Source organism: Candoia aspera, chromosome 3 (genome assembly GCF_035149785.1).
Source record: "Candoia aspera isolate rCanAsp1 chromosome 3, rCanAsp1.hap2, whole genome shotgun sequence".
In the NCBI taxonomy this organism is placed as follows: domain Eukaryota; kingdom Metazoa; phylum Chordata; class Lepidosauria; order Squamata; family Boidae; genus Candoia; species Candoia aspera.
In genome coordinates, this window is record NC_086155.1 from 80,036,944 (window position 1) to 80,062,506 (window position 25,563).

The window sequence follows — 25,563 nt, forward strand, 5'->3', positions numbered from 1 at the left end:
AACAGAGAAACAATCACTTCTGTTTGTGATGGGGTTAAAAACTGATGGATTTCTCCCTTCTTCCCAATGTTCTTTCTAGCTAATGCTGGAGTGCCCTGAAGATATTTATTGCTTTCAGTTTTCTCCAAGTGATCCCAACATCATTGCTGGAGGCTGTCTGAATGGACAGGTTAGATATTGGATCTGCACAATTCATTTCATTCCTCTCTCTTTCTATCCCTGCCTTCTTTAAATTAACATTGAGCTATATATTGTTAATATGTTTTCTACTACAGATTAAGGTTACTATGTAACTAATCATTTTGGCCAGGTGAAGAGGTTGAATTTAATTGTCCCCTTTTCACGTGTTAATGGTTGCACTGCCTAAGGGGAGGAACTTGCCTGGACTTGTTTCAGTTTCCCTTCTGTGTAGGCTTGCAGAGAATATGCAGCTGAGAGAAATCTCTCCTCTCAGCAAACAGCCTTTAAATATGTTTGTTTTCTGTAAATAAAATTATTTTTATAGAAATGCCTGATGTGTGACTTTTCTGATCTCTCCTGGGCCAAAGGCTTTCTACCACTCTGCCAACAGGTTATGGGCCCAGTAAACAGCCCAGAAAACCCAGTAAGCCCAGTAAAACCCAGAGAGAATAGAGAGATCAGCTCCACACCTCATGCACAATTTAAAGGCAAGTAGCAAAGACCTGTGAAGATTTTCTTTGGAGCCACCTGGAGATTTTCTAGCAACTGCCAGTCTACAGGACCAAAATTATGGGACAAGGTGACTTGTATTTATCCTGCTTGGGAGAAACTGTAAAAGGTTTGTTGTATGTGCCAAATTTACAATCAAACCTTTTATCTGTGGCACAATTAGCTGCAACAGGGTATGTCATAACATTTAAGAAAAATGGTTGTGAGATACGTAAAAATGGAAAATTGTGTGCTACTGGTATATTAAAAGACTCCTTGTACATTGTGCAAAATGCAAGAAAGCCAAGCTGCAAAGCTGCAGTTGGCAACACGCCATATCATGACCAGTGTGTACACCTGATGCACAGGAGATTTGGTCATGCTAATTTCAAGTATATAGCACAAATGCCACAGCTGTGTGCTGACCTAAAGATAAAACCCTGTGACAAATACTTAGATTGTGTAGTTTGCAAAGAATGCAAAACACTAAAAGCTCCTGTGAGTAAGCACAGTAACAGAGTTACAACTAGACCTTTGGAAATTGTACACTCTGACATTATTGGTCCTTTTGCTCCAAGTCTTGGACAAACAAGGTATGCAATGACCATCATTGATACACATTTATCTACATCTTAAAACACAAAGATGAGGCATTTGAGAAATTTAAAGGTTTTGTGACATGGGCAAATAGAAAATTCCGTAGGCCTGTATCTGCACTCCAATGTGATAGAGGAGGAGAGTACCTTTCTCACAAATTCAAAAGGTTCCTAGTGGAAAAAGGGATAGAACAAATTCTTTCTAACCCTTACACCCCTCAGCAAAATGGTGTTGCTAAAAGAAAGGGCAGAACCTTGCAAAATGTGATGGAATGTATGCTTAAAGATTCACATTTATCTTTTAAGTATTGAGGAGAGGCAATATCTACTGCCTGTTATGTACAAAACAGATTGTATAACTCTGTGATTCAGGACACTCCATTCCATTTGTTTTATGGTGTGAAACCAAAGGTAAACCATCTTAGAGTGTTTGGTAGCACTGCTTGGGTTCATATTCCAAAACAACAGAGAAGGAAAGGAGGCCCCACAACAAAGAAAGCCATCTTTGTTGGCTATGAACAAAGCCAAAGGAGCTACAGGTTCATAATGGGAGAGAAATTAATAATTAGCAAAAGCACTTCTTTTGCTGAACAAAACTGGGGGACATTAAATTCTAGCTCTCCAGTTGATCTGACCACCACAAGAGAACAGCAAGGACTTGCTGATAGTGATCTTTTGCCTGATGAGAACATTAAACCAGAAAAGCAAACTGAAGATCTGTCTGATGAGACAGATGCTTCTCAGGAAAGTGATAGTAGTCAAAATTTAAGCCCTCTATTACCTCGCAGATCTCAGAGGAGTAATAAAGGCGTTCCTCCATCATGTTTTCAGGCTGAAACAGTAAAGGCTTTTCACATATTCACAGAACCTGAGTCTTTAGAACAAGTGAATGCTTTACCACCTGAGATTGCACAAAATTGGCATTCGGCCATGCAACAGGAGTTAGCATCCTTGAAAGAAAATAAAAGATGGAAACTGGTAAATCTACCTCCCAATGAATGCTGTCTAGGCTGTAGGTGGGTTTTCAAACTGAAAAGGGATGCTGATGGCAAAATCCAAAAATATAAAGCAAGGTTAGTTGCAAAAGGGTTCACTCAAAGGAAAGATTTAGACTTTGACAAGACTTTTGCACCAGTTACTAAAGGTGAATCAATTAGATTACTGTTAAAAATTGCTGCACTCAAAGGAATGTCAGTTCACCACTATGACATTCAAACTGCATTTCTCTATGGTGATTTAGACCACAAATTATATATGCAGCAACCCCCTGGCTATGAAAAAGGGGAGAATCTAGCCTGTGAACTGCAGAAGTCAATCTATGGGTTAAAACAAGCTGCTAGATCCTGGAACCAAAAATTAGATGAAAAACTGCAAAATTTTGGTTTTGAAAAAGGAAAAGCAGATCCATGTGTATATATGAAGAAAGACGAACAAGGCTGTATGTATCTGTGCATTTATGTTGATGATTTGCTGCTGTTCACATCAACAGAAAAACAAAGGCTTGATTTTGAAGCCTGCATGAAAAGCCATTTCACATTAAAAAGCCTTGGAACTGTAACAAATAACCTAGGTTTGGAAATACACAGGAAGAAGGATGGTAGCTTTCTGTTAAACCAAAGGGGAGATAATGTTAAAATAATGTGAATGGAAAGACATACAGAGTTGTCAAAGAAAATTGGTTTGTGTCTTATTCCGTAGCATAAAAAGGGGAGTGTTAATATGTTCTCTACTACAGATTAAGGTTACTATGGTAACTAATCATTTTGGCCAGGTGAAGAGGTTGAATTTAATTGTCCCCTTTTCACGTGTTAATGGTTGCACTGCCTAAGGGGAGGAACTTGCCTGGACTTGTTTCAGCTTTCCTTCTGTGTAGGCTTGCAAAGAATATGCAGCTGAGAGAAATCTCTCCTCTCAGCAAACAGCCTTTAAATATGTTTGTTTTCTGTAAATAAAATTATTTTTATAGAAATGCCTGGTGTGTGACTTTTCTGATCTCTCCTGGGCCAAATGCTTTCCTAGAAATCTGCCAACATATGTTTGCATGTACTGTGTATATTGTCTGCATTATGTAACAAGTTGTTTTCTGCAAATCTGTAGTTCAGGAGGCCAACATGGAATAAGACCAAGGAGCCTATTAACTTGCAGAATTTGGCCTTTCTATAGATAATAAGTCATGCTAGGATGGCCCATATATGGATGTGCACACATCTATACATACCCATCATGCTATTCCTTTTTGGAGTAAGCAGTGTAAGCAGAACATTTTTATGTGTTTTTTAGCTGTGCTAAACTGAGGAATGAGTTGCATGATCCAACTGCATCACAACAAGGACCTTAGTGATGTGCATCTCTGAAACTTAAAGCCTCACCTCTTACTCAGGTCCATGTTGATTCAGTTCACTTGTCCAGTTCATTTCTAAATGAAGCTAAAAAGCACCTATAGCAGAGCAGAAATGTCCATGATTACTTATTTGGAGATTGACATAATTGGAATTATGCCTAATGCCAGTTTCCTTTGTGGGAGTTAGCTGGCAATAATGCGCCTAGTCTAATATCTCCAAAGCTCTTAAATGAGTCCAGAAAACCCCTGCTATGCATCCACCACAACGAAGAAGACGGGCCCCATAGAGATTCTCCTCCTCCCACCTTTTTTTGTAAATGCTCAAGGCTGATGACATTGGGATTACCTTTCATTTTTCATTTTACCCCAGCAACAGCAATGGGGGAAGTAGGCTAGGCTGAGACAGAGTGATTAGCCTAAAGTCCCTCAGTGAATTGCCATGGCTGAGGGTGGATTTGACCTGGGTCTTCCCAGCCCTAATTTCATACCTTCACCAATTATACCACATTTGTTTGCTCCTTCATGTTCCTCTAAAAGATCAGTTTAGAGCCAAGACACATGGGACATTACGGTATTCACATAGTTGAATAAATTTCACAGGCAATGAGGTTTCTGAATATGAAGGACTTTACCAACCACAGACTAGCCTTAGAGTGGTCCTGTCATGGTTACACATGGATCTAGTCTGGTCTCTGATGGGGGAGCTTAGCCATAGTCTGATTCTTATATCTGCCCCAACTTTCCTCCCTTTCACATGAGAACAAATGCTTAGATTCCGGGGATCTGCAGAGAGGGTGGTCTAAAAAGTCAAGATGTGATCAATGCCCCACCCCTTTTAATGTTTGTTGTGAATTTGTGCAACCCCCCAATACAGTGTGATGCACGTTGAAAGGGGCTAGGCTTTGATCACATGATTGTGACTGTCATTTTGACTTTCTTGACCCCCACCCCCCCGGCTTGCATTGTTGGTAATAGAAATGGAAAGATTTCTGGCTAGAATTTGCCCTCAAACATTCTTAGAGATAATGCTTTATACAGTTTAATAAACAAAAGAAAAGGAAACCCAGAGAGATAGCCATATATTGATAGATTGAGACCCATCTTCTGTAATATACAATTTTGACTATGGGGAAGAAATCAGATATGAAGGGAAAATTCCTTGCTATCTTGGGAATACTTTGAAAAAAGAGGGCTGAGCAACCTTGTGGAACTGAGAGACCCTTAACAATTTGGTCAGACAGCATTTTCCAAGGGCAGAGACAAGATGGTGTTTTTCTCCTGGGAGGAGGGTTCTTTGTTTTTTAAATAACAGGAAACTCATTCTGGAATGTATACCACAGTTTTCACATTCTTCCTGCCAGATATAATTCTTGCCTGAACATGTTGGAAAGTACATCCCCATTTTTTCCTAATAAAGTTTAAAGAGGCTCCCCCAGAAAGGGGGGTTGAGAGAATCTGGGGCTGCAGATGACCAGGCCTGCTCTCAAACTTCCAGAACATTTGGTCCAGAGGATAAAACCGTACCATATTTCCACATCAGGGGATTAGTCTACTGTGGAGAACTCTTCAGTATCTGCTACATTTCCACTTTTAAAACTTCTACCTTCCTGTTATTTAAACAAAAAAATCCTTCAGTTCTGTATCCACAAATAGAATCCCAGCATTGTAGTTTCCTGCCTTTGCTAATCTGGTGTCCCAAGGGACAGGAAAGGCCCTTCCTTACTCTCAATAGAATTTGGGGGATTTAATAGTCCCAACACAACTGGAAGGGACAACTTCATCATGGGAGGAATAGTATGTAGAAGGGTTCAGAACACCTCTCCTGCACTAGATCTGTTAAATCTGTTGTTCTGCTCCAATGCCAGGTTGTGTTGTGGGACATTTCAGATTATGAAGAAAGGTTAAAAACCGCGAAGTCAGGCTCCACTGCAGGCAAAGGCACGTCAGTTAATATGGTGAGTACTCTGTACTTGTTCTCCTCCCATGCTGTCAACTGACTAATGATATTGTGCTGATTTAAGACTGATGGACCTGGGAGCTGGTCCTTCTGCACATGGATATTAGTCCTATAGCACGCTTATTTGAAAGGACCTACATGTAAAGTTGGAATAAGTCAACCAGTACAGTACAACTGTTAGAATCCCTGCTTTAAGACAACTGGAAACAATTTGTTTACTCTGTTTACACATTAACAGTGCAATCCTATACTTGCCTGGTCTCATCTAAACCCTGTTGAGTGAAATGGAGTTGTATCATTTGGGTAGTATAGACATGAAATGAATGGCATTTACTCCTAGATATCTGAATACCACTAAGTGAATAAGCTTGCAAGTGCCTTGGGCTTGTGGGCCTCCCACTCCTCCTCCTCCAATAGGCTAAGAGGAGATGAGAAATTTTCACTTGCACTTTTAAACAAACATAAGTTCCAAGTTAGGTCTATAGAATAAGCCAGAAAACCAAGGGTTGGTTCTAACGTACCATTGTTTAAACAAATCTCAGTTTGACACAACAGAGAACTGTGGTTTCTGTTTCAAACGTTATGGCTCTTTGACAGGAGATGAAAGACAGGAGAAGAATCTGAGGCTTGTACAGCTGTGCCTGTGTAACAAGAAATCATGGCTTTTTGTACATTTGAGTGGTTCAGGGGCTCCCTGAAAGCAATACATTTTCCGTATTTCCTCCCTTTTTATGGCATATATGTCATCAATCTCTGTGAACTTCAGAGGATCCTTATACCTTGAAGAAAGGAATATATAATTTTGGTTTTGGTTTTTAAATAACTACCTTCTTCCTAAGTGTTAATGGGTCATGTTCAATTTTAGCCCAGTTTCATTCTGGAACAACAAACTGGAAAGGAGCCACACTTGGTGAGGTACTGCGCAGTCTCGTCTATAGAATATGGCCATAAATCTGTAATAACTGATATACAGTGGCTGCCAGAATTTTTTGAGGTAAGATTCAAATATTACTCTTTCTTGCTTGGGCCACTAATGGGAAAAAATCCAAACCCCACCTGACTTGTTAGCCCATCTTACGTCAAGAGGTGGTTGTTGTGAAGGCAAAATGAGAGAACCACCTGCGTGTTGCCTTGAGGAAAAATTGGATATAAATGTAATCCAAATGAATATTTTTCATGGAATATCTTGTAGGTTTGCAAATCATGGGTTGTGACCCCACCCCTGGGGAATCGTGAGCAATTTGGAGGGGATCACACACAAAAATTGTAAACCTGATTGTGCTTGTGAAGGAAAAGGACTGTCAAAACTTGGTCCTGATTTTGTCTGGACAAGCTTACAGCAGGCAGGGAGCGCCCCTAAGCTAATTTTGAGAGAAGCCTAAAGCAAAGGTACATTCACAAATCAGAGCAGATTCATTCATTCATTCATTCATTCATTCATTCATTCATTCTTTATGCTTTATTCTTTAGTTTAAGGGGGTGGGATTTGCACACATTCATTAGTGATAACTAAGGAGGTCCCAGACAATTCCTAGATTGCAGTACTAGAAGAGGTCAGAGAGACCCAGCATTAGTTCCACAGACTGCCATAGAAGCTCACTTGGTATCTTCAAAGCAAATGACTTCAGTGGGTTGTGGGGGTACACCTAGAAGACAAAGTGTTCTCTCTGCCACTTCAAGCTCTTGAAAGAAAGGTGGGATATAAATCTAACAAATAAATACTTAAAATACAGTCTCCATTTCTCAGTAAGCAATAAATAACAATCCCAGCATTATTTATTCCTGTGGAACCTAAGGGCTGATTCACAAGAATATTTCTTGCACATGGGTATAAATTTATGGAAGAAAAAAAATCACATACTGTACATAAAATTTCAGAAAAATACTGTAAGCATTCAAATAATTTTCACTTGTGCCCAGCTACACTGATGCATGTATGTAGCATTTTTTCTCCTGAGTACTCACTAAGTAATATGTGGTGTGTTCATTTTTTATTTAACAATTGGGAATTGATGTTACTTTTATAGTACTCTTTACTAAAGTAAGAATCCAGAGCAGTGAACGTATTAGTGAACCAAGAACAACTGGCTATTGAACGAATTAGCAAGCCTCTTGCAAAACTGGTGTTACTAAATGTGGTCAATGAACATGAATGTTTCTAGTATATCTGTGTAAGGATTTTTGCTTTCTTTTAATCGGAAACACCATGCGATCTTGAATAAAACTGAGAGAATGTGTTAGTTGGCCAAAAAAACAAATCTCCACACTTGGCCTCTGCTTCCTCCAACTTCTGAGTTTGGCTGTCCTGGAAGACTTCTCTATTTGTAGTGCTTTTTTTTATGCTTCTGCTTCTAATGTGAAATGGTCTTTTGCTTGGTCTTTCTTAGATCAACAGAATGGGTACTGTTTTTGAAAACAGAGCTGGAGTTTGTGTGCAGCTGATGACCTGTTCACCAGACTGGTAGTATTTTATTCAAAAATTCATTATATCAAGATGCAGTTGTGATATATGCCCAAGTACTCCTTCCTGCTGTTAATTCTTCTTCTTATGTGCCCAAATTAGCAAAAGTATTCTAGATTCTTATGTGATTGTTTCCAGTGATTCAGTCAGGAAACTATGATTTAAATATACTGTATCTCCAAACCATGATTGTAATTTATTGAATCATGGTGTCTAAATTGGGAGATAGGACATAAATAATCTTCATTGTTTCTTTCATTTCATATCCCTTCCCTTGTTGCTTTTCATCTCTTCCCCACCCCATTACCGTTCTTTTGTTTAGCAGATACTAATTCCAATTCAAATACAAATAGAACGTGTGACTATCTTAATGTTCTGAATTACCAATTGAACAGTTCAAACAAATGTTACTTGCAAAGTTCAGCCGTACGGAAAAAAAGCATCAGCCAGGGTAGGGTGGTTAAAAAAGTCAGGATAGTGGCTGAGCAAATGTGATTGAAGCCCTACTCCTTTTTACATGGGTAACATAAAAATGGGGCAGAAGTTCTATCATCTGGTCATGGTGGTGACCATCTTGACTTTTTTTAATCCTTCTCTGCAGACACCTTAGTTATGGAACCTAGTATCTTCCTTTAGAGAACAATTGTTGATTTATTAGACAAAAACACGTACTCAAGAGCCTCCTTGCAGCTGAGTTCAGAGTCTTTCTTAACTTTGACTCTTATAGAACCAGAGTTCAAAAGGGCAGTTTAAACCATTGAGTCCAACCCCTATTCTGGGTGACTGAAGCCCCCATGACAGATGGCTGTTCAGGCTCTACTCGAACACAGTCAGTGAATCAGAGCTCCCACCACTGAGATCCACTTTTCAACTTCTCTTACTGACTAGAAGTTTTTTGTTTTCTAAACATTTGAGCAGACGTTATTTTATTAAGATTCTAACAAAGGGAGATCTAGTGATGGTAGATGTTTCACCCTTCCACTGGTATTCAAAATAGCTGCCCAAGTAAAGAAACTTTCAAGGTTGGCTTACTCTCACTTTGCTCCACTTTCCCATTAAAATTACATCTGCACCAAGATGACTGCAGTTCACATGTCACAGATGGCAAATCACCAGGGATTTGGTAGCCTTTTGGGTTTTGCTTCCTGCCCAGAACCACAGAAACAGCAGCCCCAGTGTCAGAGGTCTCCATGGTCATGTAGCTGCTGAAGGTCCAGAACCTCGGAAGGACCTATGCCTAGTTCTGTTGCTCTGCTGCCATTGAGCCTGTCACAGCCACTAGAATCCTGGTTGTCGCTTGCTACTGCTGACATCTCCTGCCACAGTAGCTTCTCAGTTCACTCACCCATTCTGAAAAATGTTCCTGGAAGCAGTCAAGGCACTTCTGAAAGCACCCAAACCAGTGCTCAGCCCACTTGCCCCATTCATGTGCTGGCCTTCTGATTCCAATGTCACCTTAAGCATTAAATGTTGAAGGAACTATCAGGAAGGCTACCTGGCGCATGAAGTGGCTGAGCATTAGCTCAGCTTCCCTTCAAAAGTGCCACTGCTGCCCTCTTAAACAGAGCTACTAGATGTGACCTGTAAAAGTCTGGATGACCATACATGGAAGAAAGAGATACAAAAAACTCTCTCTGTTGCCATCTCATGGTCATCTGAAGTTTTGCAGTTCAGATTTGGTAGCCCAGCACTTATAACATGTGACAGATTGAGGAGGAAATGAATTACTGGTGGTTCCAGGAACTTGTGACAACAGCCAGGGTGCATTGAAGAATGGTTGGCAGGCCCTAATGAGGGCTACTGATGTCCTTTCTGACTGTCAGACTTTACTTCCAAACAACCACAACACAGGATATTTTTCCCTCCTGTATCTACTTAGTTTGGATATTGTCTAGATACAGCAGAAACTGCTCAAGTAATTGGACTGAGTTTAGATACAGAAGCTAACCCTGCAGTCTCCCAATTCTATTATTATTCCCATCTGTCCAGCATGATATATGTTTGGGATCTCCGAGCTTACAGGCCTGCTTTACAACTGTCAGCTGAGAAGAAAAAGGAAGATAACATTATTAAGGTTCCACCTGATGTGCCCACCACCTTCAAACACCTAGACCTTGCCTGGAGGCCTCTCATTAAGGTACAGCCCTGCAGAGAACTTTAAAGAATGGCTAAGATGGAGGGACGCACCATTTTCAACTTAATTTTTAGTCTCCCTCCACTGTGTCTCTTCTCTTCTCTTTTCTCTTCTCTTCTCTTCTCTTGATGAAATTTATTATATTTATTTATCAAATTTTATCACCACCCATCTCCCCTCAAGGAGGGACTCTGGGCGGTTTACAAAAAGAAAAAATTGGCTAATATAGGAGTATTTTGTAACAGCGATTATGATTATTGTTCAATATATCCGGAAGCTACAACTGGTCCAGAATGCGGCCACGTGGGTAGTTATTGGTGCCTCTAGATCGGCACATGTGACACCACTCCTGCGTGAGCTGCACTGGGTACCAGTTTGCTTCCAGGTCCAATTCAAGGTGCTGGTTATCACCTTTAAAGCCCTACATGGCATGGGGCCAGACTACCTGAGGGACCATCTCATCCCCATTACATCGTCCCATCCCACCCGGTCATGCAGAGGGGGCATGTTGTGAACCCCATCAGTGAGGGAATTCCATCTAGTGGGGTCCAGAAGGCAAGCCTTCTCTGCAGTGGCGCCTGCCGCTTGGAATATTCTGCCCCCGGAGGTGAGGCAGACACCTTTGCTCCCGGCCTTTCGGAAGAATTTGAAAACCTGGTTCTGCCGCCTTGCTTGGGATGGGAAGGGCAATAGTTCTTCCCGGGGGTGGTTGGTGTCGTAGTGCCCTCCCCATTGAATGAGAGCTTTTCGCCACAGGGATCTTATATTTATATATTTATAATGATGATCTGTATTGTAATTTATGTTTTATGGTTTTAATTTGTTTATTTTGTTGTAAATTGCCCAGAGTCCCCCTTTGGGGGAGATGGGTGGTGACAAAAATTTGAAATATAAATCAATCAATCAATCAATCAATCCAGAAATGGATTTTTTTTCATTGTGTGAACTATTCTGTACATGAACAATTATGTGGAGCAGAACATTATGTTTTTATTATTATTTTACTCGGGGAACTGAGGCTAATACACAGATGAGATAAGCAACATTAGGTTAGATTCAAGGCTTATCTACTCCAGAATCTTGGTTTCCATTATATCAACTGGGTATCTATGAAAAGCACACAAGCTGGACTAAGGGGCAAAACACTCTCTTTATATATATATATAAGTTTACCAGCAATGGGCATACAAAGTCTTGCTGTCTTTCATGCTAGATGGAGGAAATCTATGGTTATAAACAAATTAATGTAAGAACTATCTTGAAACAGTGCCACAATGGAATATCATGTCTGATCTCCATATTCCAGAAACCCAGGTGCTCAATCTTGCTTCCCCAAAGGCACCAAGAAAGAGAAGGCAATGCAAGTTCTCTCTTTAAAAAATGGAAATTGCCAGATGGTGTGGATTTAATTTTTACAGATTCAGTTAAAGATAAACCTTCTATTTTATACAACTGTTTTGCAAAACTTTGGGGGTAACAGGTCAACCAGATAATTGTTGTTGGGAATTTCAATTTGATTCTGGAACCAAATTGGAATAAAGCTTCATGGGGGAAAAAAAATCAACCCCCCAAATTGGAATGTTCTCCGTGTATACAACCAGGAATTTAACTTACTGGAGATATGGAGAATTTAATCCAAACATGCAAAAGGATCCTTTTCATCTGCTCCACATGGTGCTTGTACTAGACTAGATTATTTTTTAATATCTCACTTTGTTCAAGAAATGCAGCATTGTTTCAATTTCAAATTGTGATCATGCAATTTATGCAATCATCCCCAGAAAAAGGGGAGGGGGGAATTCCAACTATAGGAAGTGGTATTTTAACACTTCTTTTTTGGAAGGCATCAGGGCATTTCCACATTACAGCCATAAGCTACTTCTGTCCCATGCTTGTGCCAGCTGGACTCTAAGCCTACTTAAGAAAATTCTGTCCTTGGGATACTGTGGTACTGACATACAAGGTGTTGTCTGGACTACCAGCTCCTCTAGCCCCCACTGGACAATTCCCCTGTTGCTATGGCCTCCTACCTTCCATGCCAGGAAAGCAATTAGAAAACTAAATGTTGTTTATGAAGTTAAAGTACCAACATGCCAACATGTGTACACCCAGCAATCAGCTTTAAAATAAACATTTTTTTTCTTGCATTTTCCCAAGTTTGGCTTCCTAATCTCTGCTACAGCTAGTATTATAAGAGTGTCACACTAGTGTAGTAGTTATAACATTTACCAAATATAAAGAAAGTTATGGGTTAAAAAACATCCATTTCAGGTTGGGTTTTTTTCATTCCTATTTTTCTTTCTCTGAGGTATTCTCTTCACTCCTTTTTAAAATTAGTTCACTGGTGATGAAGTTAAAACCAGTCCACCAGGATAAAATTAATCCATCAGAAAATCTTGTACCATGTTTACTGAACTCCTTAAAGAATGTTTTAAGACAATTGGATATCAGATTTTTTTGTGCTGGTATTTCAAGAGAGTTCTCTAACTGATATGATTTGGTCATGCCCATTCATGACTCTTTTTTGGTTTCAAGTCATTACATATGTTAAAGCTTTTATTTGTTTTGTTTAATTTAAGTTCATTTTTTGCTTTCAAAGCCTATAATTGCTTTTACAATAATTATGTAGTTTACATATATATTTGTTACTACTTTTTACTAATATGAAATGTCTTTTAAGAAAATTTAACAGTAACATTTTTAAATGCAATAAAAATGCCAAAAAAATAGCTTTATCTTAACAGGAAATGTCCAATCTTTATTATAAGAATAAAGGCACACTGACACTAATCCTAGAAGACTTGGTAGTATTAAATTCTTCTGAGTTTTCCCTTTCATATTGTTTTAAAATGTATTGTTAAGAATTGAAACTAATCAAGCAGTCAGATGCTAGTTACATCAGTTAATAGTGTGCCTCTGGCTATTATGAACTAGGAACCATGAATTATCTGAGAATAACATTGGTTGGATTGCATTCTATATTTGCAACCCTGCTGTTTTTAAGAGGACTGTTTCTGTTTTTAAGAGGACCGTGTTAGCATAGATAAGCTTCTCGCATTGCTTTTCAATATCATGAACTTACCTCAGTCTTTTCCATGATGTGTCTTGTCAAATGCCTTCTTAAAATCTTGAAACAGATTAATCTGCCCAAGGCAGATACAAGTGCTGAATACAGTCCTACAAAACTTAGCTTCAGAGAAGAGCACTATCACACCAAGATTCAAGGTAAACAGCTTTTATGTTTGGGGAAAATGTATCAATAATTAGCATAATTTAGAATTGTGCACCAGAGAGAATAGCAAAAGAGAACAGTCTTACCCAAATGCTCAATATGGCATCTGCTGCAACATGATGCGGGCACAAAAGAGGTGGAGCTTGCGTTGCATCAGTGCAATTCCACATTCATCATTTGACCCCTTGGTTCCCTCTGTGGATGCTTCTGTTTCTTAATAAATAACGGGAGCTGAGTTTTTGTAAATTTGTAAGGCCAGTTTTAAGTTAAAACCTCTGCCAACACTTCGTTTATCTACTTGAGTGCAATGTCTGTTCCAGTTTTGGGGAGTCTTTTGCCTCAGTTCACTTCTCCTCTGAGAACTTTGTCTCCTCCTTACTTTTCCCCTTATTATATATTCATAACTTTATAGCCTCAAACCCCATCTGTACCAACACCCAGCATGAGACTGTAAGAGAAATAAAGGAAAGGATAGTAAGTGGGAAATAGAGGATGACTTAGAATATCCTAGCGTTAGCTGAAGACATTCTTATTCATCCTTTTCCTCCTGCATATATAAGCCCTGGCAGGTGCTCAGGAATGCATACAATTGACATTGATGCTTGCAAATGTATTTGTCTTCTGATGTATATACATCAAGTGTTTTCTTATGAATTAACAGAGGAAGAAGGGTTGGGGGATGCCTGTTATTAGAGCCAACCAAAATGGTACAGAAGAACATGTAAGCGTTCAAATTCTTTATTAGGCTAGATGATACAAAAAGTATGGGGTGTCCCTTCTAATCACTAGATAATATTATGAACTTTAGCTTCATTGAGCTTATATCTAGTGGATAATACAGAATTACTTTATAACTTTCGTAAACTGAAGACCATGAAGTTTCTTCATTTCTGTTTTCTGCCAGGCCAGAAACCTGTGAGCTTCCTGGAAGCATTCAGTTAGTAAGCATTCAGTTTATGCACTGCTATTTATGTGGCAGAACAGAAAGTTGACTAGTTTTCCATTAACCTATATAATTTTTAAAACATCTCTCTTCCATGGAGTTCTTGGTGCTCTCTGAGCTGGATTGTTTGCTTGCAGATGTTTCATTACCCGACTAGGTGACTATCTCTGATGATAACATCAAGAGCACTGATGATGTTACCTAGTTGGGTAATGAAATATCTGCAAGCAAACATCCAAGCTCAGAGAGCACCAAGGACTCCACAGTTCAACCCTGAGCTACAGATATTCTCTTCTTTTGGTACATCTCTCTTCCCCCAGCCATCTGCTAACCTACTTTGATGAATGACAAAAATAATTGACTATGTAAGTTTTACATCACAATAATCTTAATCAAATTCTTTTGCAGACAAAACATTACTCCAAAGCAAGCCAGAGGCATTCATAGAAAAAATTTCATATGCACAAATACAGAGCTCATCTATGAAACCTCTTAAGCTGCTGGAAAATATAAACACCAGCTTTTTTGTTGGAACTGAAGTAAGTTTTTCTTTGGGGTGCAAATTCATCGCTTACATTCATAAAGATGGGAGAACTGGAGAATGCAGGACAGAATGTGGCAAACAGATAGTTGTAAGCTGATCAATGAGTTCTTATCACGAATCAGCATCATTCGAAAAATGAGTTGCTATGAATCCATTTATGCAGGCTCATGTGTGGGCTCGATTGCCATTGCTGGAATTCAACATGGGGTCAGTTCACTACTTCGAGGTTCTTTTGGCTATTTTTCCTATGAACAGAAGAGTAATTATTCAATTAGATAGCTCAAAAAAGTTATCCTGAATAAAAGTCATTGCAGCCATTGTAACGTTACTGGAAAATCTAAAGCATGTGACATTGTTACTGAGCTTGTAAAGCAACTCCAGTTTAGGACATGCATTTTATTGAGAACACATCAACAAATACACAGATTAGCAAAGAAAGCAACAGGTAAAAGTGATGTTACATTCAGACTTTTCTAGTTAGGCCTGTACTATTGGAAATCTGTTGAGATGGTTCTTATAAGCGGTTACTAAGAATCAGCATGTAGTCACACTGGGATCAAATCTTTCTCATGAAAAACACTGGGGGTAGAGGAATATGGTTTTGGAATACTTGGTCAATCAAATCTGACTCTTACTGCAGTTCCACATGGAACCTTTGAAGAGTTTAAGATCAGTTCTGAATCTACCTATTCTCACTGTGCTGGTTGTGTCTGGGGGTTGAGTTGATCCGTTGAAAGTGTTGTTGCAGTGAATGTGATATTGTAGCAGCGTTTTGTTTTAAGCTCTCAGGTACCTCTGTGTGGTCTGTTGCCCCTCTTGTCTTATCCCACCTCCTAGCTACTCGTGACACAAGCATTTTTATTTGCGTGATGTATGGCACTTGGTCATAACTCAGCTGGTGATGTGGCAGCTTGCACAGCCCCAGGCAACACGCATAGCCCCACTAACAAGCAGGTTGTTCAGCCAGGCATTTTTGCAGATGGCTGGTGATTTCTGACAATTTGGGGAGTGGGCGGGGGATTAAAGATTCAGACTGAGCAGTTTCCTTCCCATAGATTTCCAGCTGCCATTGTCACTCTAGTCTTCTCCCAAAAAGTGCTGGAAAAATTGGCTCCACCCTTTCTACTGATGTTGTAACATCAACATGGCCTCCAAACTTCCAGTTGGTTGTGAGGCTAAGATGTGGCCCCCAACTATTCAAACATTGCCCACTCTGATCTGTCTAGACAGATACGAGATTCTTTGTAGCAACACAGCAGGTATGATCTCTCTCTCTCTCTCTCTGAAATATTTTTGTGATTTTTGGAAACTTGGCATGTTCTCATAACATGTTATCTGGCATGTTCTCAAAACAAACTTGATTTTAGTCTAATTTATAGATAGTTGGAATCTCAGCAGTAGATTTTCTGCATGGAAATAGAGAGTAACCATCCCAGTTGGGGTACCCAAACTATATTTTGTCATTCTCTGTAATGATCCAGCCTTTTTGTAAGTGGAATCTACATCTTCATTATCACAATGCAAAGAATTAGTAAAGAAGAATGTTATCTATTTTTTAAAAAATAAGACAGCCCTCTCTTCTTTCAAAGCTATCCCTTCCTCAAAGACTTTGGCTAATTCCTGGCAATAAATCTCACAGTATCAACCCCTGCAGACTTTCTCCATAGAACACAATGAGACTTACTTCCATGTAAACATGGAAAAAATCATATTGTAAATATAACTAAAATAGGTTGTAAACTTGTTTTGTTATTTTTTTCACATTGTTTTGCTATTTTTTTCAAAATAGTAAATTTTGCTATTACCTGTTTAAATCGGTTTAACCATTTAAACAAGCAATAGCAAAATTCACTATTTTGAAAATGTGATGTTCCAGAAGTATAAGTAAATAATGCAGCAGATTAAAAAGTTAATGAGGATGTATCCAAGGTGAAAAGAGCTTTTTATCAGATTTGAGAAAACTGAGCTTTCAGACAGTCTATAGAATAGATTAAAGCTTTGTTATTTGGGCCACAAATATAAGTGACTTGCCAAAAATTCTTTAAAAGAAAGGGTTACATTATAAAGCATGTTTAAAAAATTCTTTTTAAAGCGTCAAACAGTTCTGCACTGTGGTAGCTTTCAGACTGAAAAGATCTAAATGTCGAGATAATGCTGAAAATACTTTCCATTTGCAAGCAGTTTTGTAAACTCCAAAGGAGATCAAAGTCTATAACCAACATTTCATCTAAACTTCTGCTGTCCCTACTAATTACATTTTTGTGGCATTGTAGGATGGCGAAGTTCTTTATTCAGACTGGAAGATGGAAAAAGATGGTGACTCAGGAAGACTGCTTAGTATGTCTTAAATTTCTCAATGTTTCTAAAGACTGCTGTGGGACCCAGGTAGTGAGTTTTTCAGAGATAAAAATTGACCTTTAAAACACAACATATATGTTGGATTTCTGTAAACACTGATCACCTTGTTCTGAATTAGTATTAAAGATTGGTTGTATGAACACACTAGTAAATGGCCTAGGGTCTGATTATTTCAGGGACCATATGTCTCTGGTGGTTTCTGCCAACTGGTGATATCCAGTGAGATCAGCTAGACCGGCCATACTTTGGGTCCTGTGAATCAAGCAGTGTCATCTAGTGGGACCAGGAGGCAAGCCTTCCTTGTAGAATGGTATCTCTCCAGAGATCTTACATACTTTTTTTTTTTGGACCCTTTGAGTCAGGTTTGTTTGTTTCTTTTTTTTAACTCCTGGTGACTGCCTGGACTAGTCCCTGCAGTTTTCTTGGCAAGAATTTTCAGAAGCAGTTTGCCATTGCCTCCTTCATAGGGCTGAGAGAGAGTGACTGGCCCGAGGTCACAGACCTGGCTTTCATGCCTAAGGAGGGACTAGAACTAACAGCCTCCTGGTTTCTAGCCTGGTGCCTTAACCACTACACCAAACTGGCTCTCCTAATGACATTCAGGAAGCTATTAAAACCTGGCTTTTCTCCCAAGCCCTGGGACAGAGTGAAGGTTGAGCCCATGCTAGATGAGGGGTGGGAGTGATGTTGGTTATATGTTGTCTTTGAGCTGTTTATGATCTCTCTCTCTTTCTCTCTTTTTTACTTGTAAGTGCCTAGAGACATAGATAGATAGATGATAGACTAGGTAGGTAGGTAGGTAGGTAGGTAGGTAATGACAGATAATAAATTTAGAGAGTGATATATTTTGTGTGTGGTGTTTGTTGGTATATATATGTCAGAGAGAGAGATAGAAAGAGGAATAAACAATAGTGAAAGCTTATAGCAGCTTCTCCCAACCTGGTTGTTAGAAGTGGTGGATTTCAATTCATGTAATCCCACAGTCAGCATAGACTTGAAATTCAACACATTTGTGAGCACAAGTTTGGTGAAGGCTGACTTAAAACAATTAAACAGTCTTCAAATTCCCATGGATCCCATGGAAGAAGTGAAAAATAATAGAGCAAAAAACATTCAGTATATTATCTCTTTTTAAGACAACTGCATGGCCAATGTCTTTTGCTGTAGTCCCAAAGAGTCTAGACTAGAAAGAATTGACAACCTGTTTTTTCAATACTTGATTGTCAATTAAAATAATTATAAAGTTACTAGAGGCTGATTTGGATGAGAACTCATCCTGATTTCCCATGATGGGAAATGCCTCAACTATGTTGAACATTTCATAACAACCATGTGTACTAGGAAGATGTAATGCCATGGTTAAGGTACTGGACTAGGAATAGAGATCAGGGTTCATATCCACCTTCAACCAGGAGATGCATTGAGTAAATTTGGGCCAGCCTCTTAGCCCAAACCTGTGAGAGAAAATTAGAAGGGCGAGGGTGACCCTTAAGTCCCTGGAGGAAAGGTGTGATATAAATGTAACAAGTAAATACAAATAATACAATTTTGTATTCATGTACAAAAGCTTACCTTTTTTCCCCCTGCTTAAGGTCAGAAACCAACTAACATACACAGCATCCATGATGGACTTGTCCACACTGTACAAAGATCTCCATTTTTCAAAGATATAATTCTCACAGTCGGAGGCTGGAATTTTGCACTATGGAAAGAAGGTGTTACGGTAAGTGTCCTTTTGGAATCAGAAATCTCCAAAAAGAAGTTGCAGATCAAAGTTTATAACAGAAGGCAACTTGGAGGTGCAGAAACAAGTTGCAGCCACTTTTGAACTCAGCTTTGCACCAGAAAAACTTACTTAAACTTTTCACTATAGCACAATACTTACAGAGGATGTGACAGAATCTGCTGGTAATTAAATCCACTGAGATTTTAAAAAACAGACGTTGCTTGCTTGCCAGGGCTTCATTTTCTTGAAGTTATATATATTACGTAGAAGCAAGCAGCTTTGTATTAATAGTGGTTTTGGGCAAATGTTGCCTTCTTGCTAAATTAATTCCCTTTTTTACAAACTTGCTGTCATAAGAGCAGACTCATTTACTAACTGAAATCAATAGAGCTTGTGATAATTAGATTAGCAAAACTGAAAAAAGTACTTGTATATAGAATTGTATCTGATTGTACAGTGTAAGATTTTTGAGAACTGTAATTGCAAATAGTTGCGGTTTTTTTAACAAGTTGAGAAAATATTTAAAATTCTTAAAGTATAGGAACAAATTGGTGAAGTAAATTTGAGGTGATCAGTTTTTGGAATTTATCATTTTTTTCCCCTTATGTTTTTAATTCAGTATGGACCGCTGCTTAAATCAAGCTGTGCAGCAAAGCGGTATACCACTGGACATTGGTCCTTATCAAGACCAGGTGTTTTCTTTATTGGAAGAGAAGATGGAAATATTGACATTTGGGACCTATTGGAGAAAACACACGAAGCATCTCAGACCCAAAATGTCTGTATTGCACTCATTACTTGTATCAAGCCCTGGATCTATTCTTGTATGTCAATGCAGTACACTATCATTGTATTTCCCTACTTAAATTGTAATGTTGCGGTGGGTCTTTCTTTAGCAATTAGCAGCATGTGCATAAAGAGGCGCTGCCAAGTACCAAGACAACGTTTGAAAAAAGAATCTGAAGGCTGGTCAGAAAATACCAACCGTACAAATTCTTAGATGATTATAAGATGGATTTGAGCTGCTAAAAAAGCAAGCAAGGAAGGCAGTGACTAATTTTGGCAAATAACAACGGCAATAGTAGTAGTAGTAGTAGTAGTAGTAGTAGTAGTAGTAGTAATAGAGATCTAAGCCAGATATGAGTCTTACAAACTAAGCCTAGAGCTAAGCTATATATTACAAACACATACATGTAATAAAAGCTTGATAAAATGACTTTACAATGGTGCTTCAGAAGTTACTAGCAATTTTGCTAGCAGAAATGCTATCTTGACTCCTATGCTGAGAAGGGGGAGGCAATAAGCAGAGAAAATCTGGAAAACTGAAGTGTTAAGTCTGATTTAGCATTAGCTTTCACTCTATCCGACTGACTTTTCACTTAAAAAAAAAAGATACTGAAACTCAGTTACAATATAACAGCGATGATGTAGAATGCAATAGTATCTCGTGGTCAAAGGCTAATTTATACCGAATGCCATAATAAGTCATGAGGCTGACTTAGTAGCAAATATGCCCTAACCCGGTGTTTCTCAACCTTGGCAACTTTAAGATGTATAGACTTCAACTCCCAGAATTCCCTAGTCAGCACATCTTAAAGTTGCGGAGATTGAGAAACATTGCCTTAGCCTAATCTATAAAAAAGTGATACTGAGCCATCTCTGAGTTCCATAGTTAGGCTTAGCAAAATCTATAAATCTGGGATGTTGGTGCCATTTGACCAGAAGAACAAAACCATTAAGAAACTAAAACTAAAATATGACTTTGTAAACATAGGAAGTTTAGCTAACCAACCCGTGAACAGAGACAGAGGGTGAGAATCAATGCATTTGTTAATAGTTCATCTTCCTGGCTTAACATGTTAGGCATATAGGCAGTCCTTGAATTACAACCATTCGCTGAATGAATGGTAGTTATGCCCGGTCCCTGAATTTGTATCTGTTGCAGCACCCCCATAGTCACGTAATCAAAATTCAGGCTCTTGGCAGCCTGCCCATATTTATGACCACAGGGTTGCTTCAACTACCCCCCCTGCCTATCTCCTCCCATCTCTGCCCTTTTGGCCCCCTGCACTCCGTGGCCCACATCTGAACTTCACCATCTTCTTGCTCCCACTGCTGACCAAGCACACCTGGCCTGGTCCTTCGCGAAGCAGCTGCTGGCTACATGAGGCTTTCTTCCTGAGGTCACGCGCAGTGATTTCCTTGCAAGACCTGGGGAAGCAGGCCTTGCGTGGCCAGCACCTGCCTCGTGAAGGGCCAGGCTGGGCACACCTCATCAGCAGCGAGAAGATGGCAAAGGTCAGCTGGGGCAGCAGAGGGCAGGGTGGCAGGGGCCTCGGAGTGCAGAGCAGTGAGGGCAGCTGTGGCTGGCTAGGGTTTCACACTGTGCTGCTGGACTGGGCTGGGGCGGCTGCGGCTCAGGGGCTTCTTGCAGCCCCAGACCTGCAGCATGGCAAGCAGCCCCAGAGTCGTGTGGTTCTGGGACTGCTTGATGCTCTGTAAGGCAGGGTGCAAGGCAGCCAAAGGGGGCAAGATGAGGGGGAAATAGGCGGTTGGGGGGGAGTTGAAGGGAAGGCAGTCCCTTACCTTGGAAAAATCAAAGCTCAGGGCTGGAGGGACCAAGCCAGGAATGGCTTGGATCGGGGTGGGTCCTCAGCTAACAACCAGTGGGATTCAGTTAACCACAGCAATGGGGATTGCCAGCCCTTGGCAATGAGGTCACGTGGCATTGTGCTTTACGACCGCATTGCATAGTGACGGAAATTCCAGTCCCAATTGCCATCATAACTTGAGGTCTACCTGATATTCATTCATGAGTTAGCCTCTGTCATTTTTCAACAATTGAAACTTAGGTTTAGGGCATAACAATTATATATGCTATGTATTCATGATAAAATATTTGCTTTCAATTTAATGCTCTACAGCATAGATCAGATTTACTTATAATTGGGATTCCTGTGTGAAAGATTTTAGTGATGAGCAAAATAAAGTGGGTGAAGTGATCATAATCATAGGAGATATGCCAAAGTCATGGACCAGTATTATTTTTCAATCTAGCAGGTTTTAGTACCATTTGGTTGGGGAAGAAGTAGAAGAATGCATCCTGAAAGTGAGCATTTCACACCCATTCATCACATAAATAAGGAAAGCAAATATTCTATCATTGGTTAGAAGTTGTGTGTTTACTCCAGCAATAATACTTTCTATTTTCTATTTTCTCCTACAGCAAAGCAACACTTCCTAGCAGTTACTGATGATTTTGGCACTCTGCATATTTTAGAAATTTCATGGACATTAATTCACCCTTCCAGCAATGAGGTTTGTAACCCATAAGTCTCTGTTGATGGGTATTAAAAGTTGCAGAATAGAGTGGCTTTGGCCAACTTGTGGCACTCTGCCATCTAGCAAACAAAATGAGATGTGGGGCACATTGGGCAAGAGACATTCAATCTGAGAACGACAATAGGGTGACACAAATGCAACTGTGCACTCCCCAGCAACAAATCTGAAGTCCCACAGAACAATTGCCAAGATCAGAAAAGATGAAGACTTTCGTTACATATAAACTAGTATCAGTCATGTGCAGTAAGAAAGGGACTTCAGTGCCTGAATAGTATCTGAAGAGCATCAAATGATTAATAGCATTATCACATTTGCAGCAGCTGGATTTGGGGAAGAATTACACTTGGGTTTGGAAAATGGTGCTCTCCAGATATTCTGGATTTCAACATCCATCATCATGGTTACTGGCCAGCCCATGTAAGACTTTTGTTGAAAACATCTGGATGGCCCGTGTTTGCCTACTCTCCAACCCTAACAAAAGCAGCCATCCATTGTTATTTCTTACATTTATATCCTATTCTTCCACTGTGAAGTGCAGGCCAGATAGCACTCAGGTTTCTTCCCTTCTGCCATTTTTTTATGCTTGTGTTACAAGAAAAGTTCCTTTGGCTGTGTAAAGGTAAGCAAGTTTTATTAATGGACAAACCATGCTCATCAAACTAACCATACATTGGAAATGTCAGGGTTCCAGTGTTCTTCATTACTTTGAGCGAGAAGTCAAACACTTGGAGTATTTTGAGAAGCGGCGGGAATTCAGAGATCAAGAAAGGGTAGTGCTTGAACATGAAAAGCTGATGAAGAAAATGGTAAGATCTTCTCTAGAGTAAGAAAAGCTAACCTATGGCTGTTAATCAGTTATTTAATTGACAAACGTCTTGGGCAAATTAACTAGGAAAGAAATCAAGTTAAAATGAGTGGATTTACTCCCAAGTGAATGTGTATGGGATTGTGGCCAATTGAATTTCCTCTGGATCCATGTCTTCTGTAATGAAGAATATTGTCACTGCCCCTAGCCCTTTATTAATTATTATTTTTTACAAGGCTTTCTATCCCACTCTTCAGCCAAAAAAGGTTGTAGTCTCAACCTTAGCATCCAGAGAACTGTGCAACTTTTGAAGACAGGAAATTCAGTGAAGTGATCTTCCCCACTATGATGCCCTCCAGTTACACCAGATCTACAAATTTATTTATTTGTTTATTTTATTTTCTGTCCTGCCTTTATTATTTTTATAAATAACTCAAGGCGGAGAACATACCTAATACTCCTTTCTTCCTCCTATTTTCCCCACAACAACAACCCTGTGAGGTGAGTTGGGCTGAGAGAGAGGGACTGGCCCAAGGTCACCCAGCCGGCTTTCATGCCTAAGGCAGGACTAGAACTCTCCGCCTCCTGGTTTCTAGCCCATTTAGAATTTAGAATTCCCAGCTATCCCATAACCATGCTGGTTGGGAATTGTGGTAGTTGTATTCCCAACGCTTCTGGAGACATCAAGCTGGGAAGGCTGTTCTAAAATATTACTTTTACTATTAATTTAAATTTATTGTAGCCGCCCACTCATAGGATTCCTATTGAGTACTAAGCTACTTTAAAAATAACATTTAGCTTAAAATATTGATGGCTAGTTTGAAAGTAAAATTATCCTGAGGAATGCAAAGATGTAATCTGGCAGGACTTGGAAAAATGCCTTTTCTGTAAAATAGATTATCATCTCTCCCCCTCCTCCTCCATTGTTCCCTGTAGCAGAAAGTGCCTGGTGGTCAGCGATCAAGAGAGCTAATGGAAGAACAGACCAGTCAAAATTATGTAGAATTTTTGGATTTGGAAAAAAACATGATGGTTCGACTTGGATTACTCAAGGGAGCAGATAAATTTAGCCCGTCGAGAAACTTCTAGTTTTGTGACTGACTACTTAACAATAATGAGCAACTTCAGAATAGCTGTGACTCCAAGCATATATAATTTACAATGCTGCAAGTCCTACCACCAAACAGACACCCAGCTATTTCTATTTTTATTTCACTGCTACTTGTGCCTTTGTCAATGGGAATGACCAAAGATAGCAGTTAAAAATGCATGCGCTGTTCTTCCCTATCCCTACATTATGTATAATAAATGTATACTTAAGCAACATTTATTGTCAATTCACTGTAGTGTCATAATGCAGGTATTATAAATGCCTATTTCTTTGTAAAATACGGCATTGTGGAAGCTGCCGTGTAAAAAACAGAAAGCAAAAAACCCCAAACCAATTCAAGGCTGCATTTTATATTATCAACTTACAAGCAGGTCTCACCTTTCACCCGGGTCAACATTTGAGTTCAAACACAGCCATGCTCATATTATAGTTTCCATGTTTGAAAGTATAGCAGGAGGTACAATCCTTGATAATATTTCAATAGGGCTACAGGATGAAGAATGGAGCTACTTTGTGTTGAAAGCACCCCTATGCTGGATTTTTTTCCCCTCATGCAGCTGCTACAATGCAACAGTGTATTATTTATTTATAAGACAGTTGGATGCTGCACTTTTGCAGACGGGGACAGAAATTTTTAAGACAATACGTTTGTTTTGCCAATTACAGTAATTGCATAAAGTCATGTCATAAGTCATAGTATAGAAGGAAAATTGGGAAGTCACACTGCATCAGTAAGCTTGGTAGTCACTGTCTTATCCCGGGCATCTCTAAAAAGTTAGGGACCACTGAAAATGAAGGTGGGGCTTGTTTGATTTGTGCACAGCTGTTAGATCCTGGCTTCTAACTTAAGAGGAGTTCAAATGTAAGCATGTTAAGGAGTGAATAAGCCCAGGATGAATCAAGACCATCCTTTTTAAAGAACATTCAGTAACACTAGGACAATTTGAAGTAGACTTGCCAATTTTGTTCAAGCCATCAGGTGCACCTATTTGACACCAAGGACTACAACATGTGGGGCATTGATATAAAGTGACATCTCCCTGAGTGGAAGTAGTGAATTTTTTTGTCTGGAAACAGAAAATTACACCACTATTTTTTAAGCGGGGAATAGTGACTTTCCTTGGGAAATGGCCAAATTTCAGGGTCATGATCAGTATGAATTGCCTACCATTTGAATGAAGATGCCTTTTGTCCAGAATCTGGGGGCAGGACGCTAAAGAACCATCAGCCAAACTAAAATGAAAACTTTAACAACCAGCTGGACTATTAGTCAAATAGCTTAATTAAAATTCTAGGTCTTTTATCCAAATGTGTTTTATTGAGCTCATAAAATAAAATTTACCT

General features: G+C 39.4%; 1 protein-coding gene across 1 annotated transcript in view; it reads left to right on the forward strand.

Moving 5' to 3' along the window:
• DNAI3 (dynein axonemal intermediate chain 3) overlaps window positions 1-24,713 on the forward strand; it is a 37,132-nt gene extending 12,419 nt beyond the window's left edge. Inside the window, exons 11-23 of the mRNA XM_063299868.1 lie at window positions 80-169; window positions 5,472-5,561; window positions 6,429-6,557; window positions 7,951-8,024; window positions 10,014-10,161; window positions 13,296-13,383; window positions 14,742-14,872; window positions 17,151-17,214; window positions 18,828-18,958; window positions 19,581-19,785; window positions 22,188-22,279; window positions 22,987-23,109; window positions 24,045-24,713. Coding sequence (XP_063155938.1) covers window positions 80-169; window positions 5,472-5,561; window positions 6,429-6,557; window positions 7,951-8,024; window positions 10,014-10,161; window positions 13,296-13,383; window positions 14,742-14,872; window positions 17,151-17,214; window positions 18,828-18,958; window positions 19,581-19,785; window positions 22,188-22,279; window positions 22,987-23,109; window positions 24,045-24,197 — 1,518 coding nt within the window. The 3' untranslated portion in view covers window positions 24,198-24,713. The remainder of the gene's footprint in view (window positions 1-79; window positions 170-5,471; window positions 5,562-6,428; window positions 6,558-7,950; window positions 8,025-10,013; window positions 10,162-13,295; window positions 13,384-14,741; window positions 14,873-17,150; window positions 17,215-18,827; window positions 18,959-19,580; window positions 19,786-22,187; window positions 22,280-22,986; window positions 23,110-24,044) is intronic.
• The last annotated feature ends 850 nt before the right edge of the window (window positions 24,714-25,563 follow it).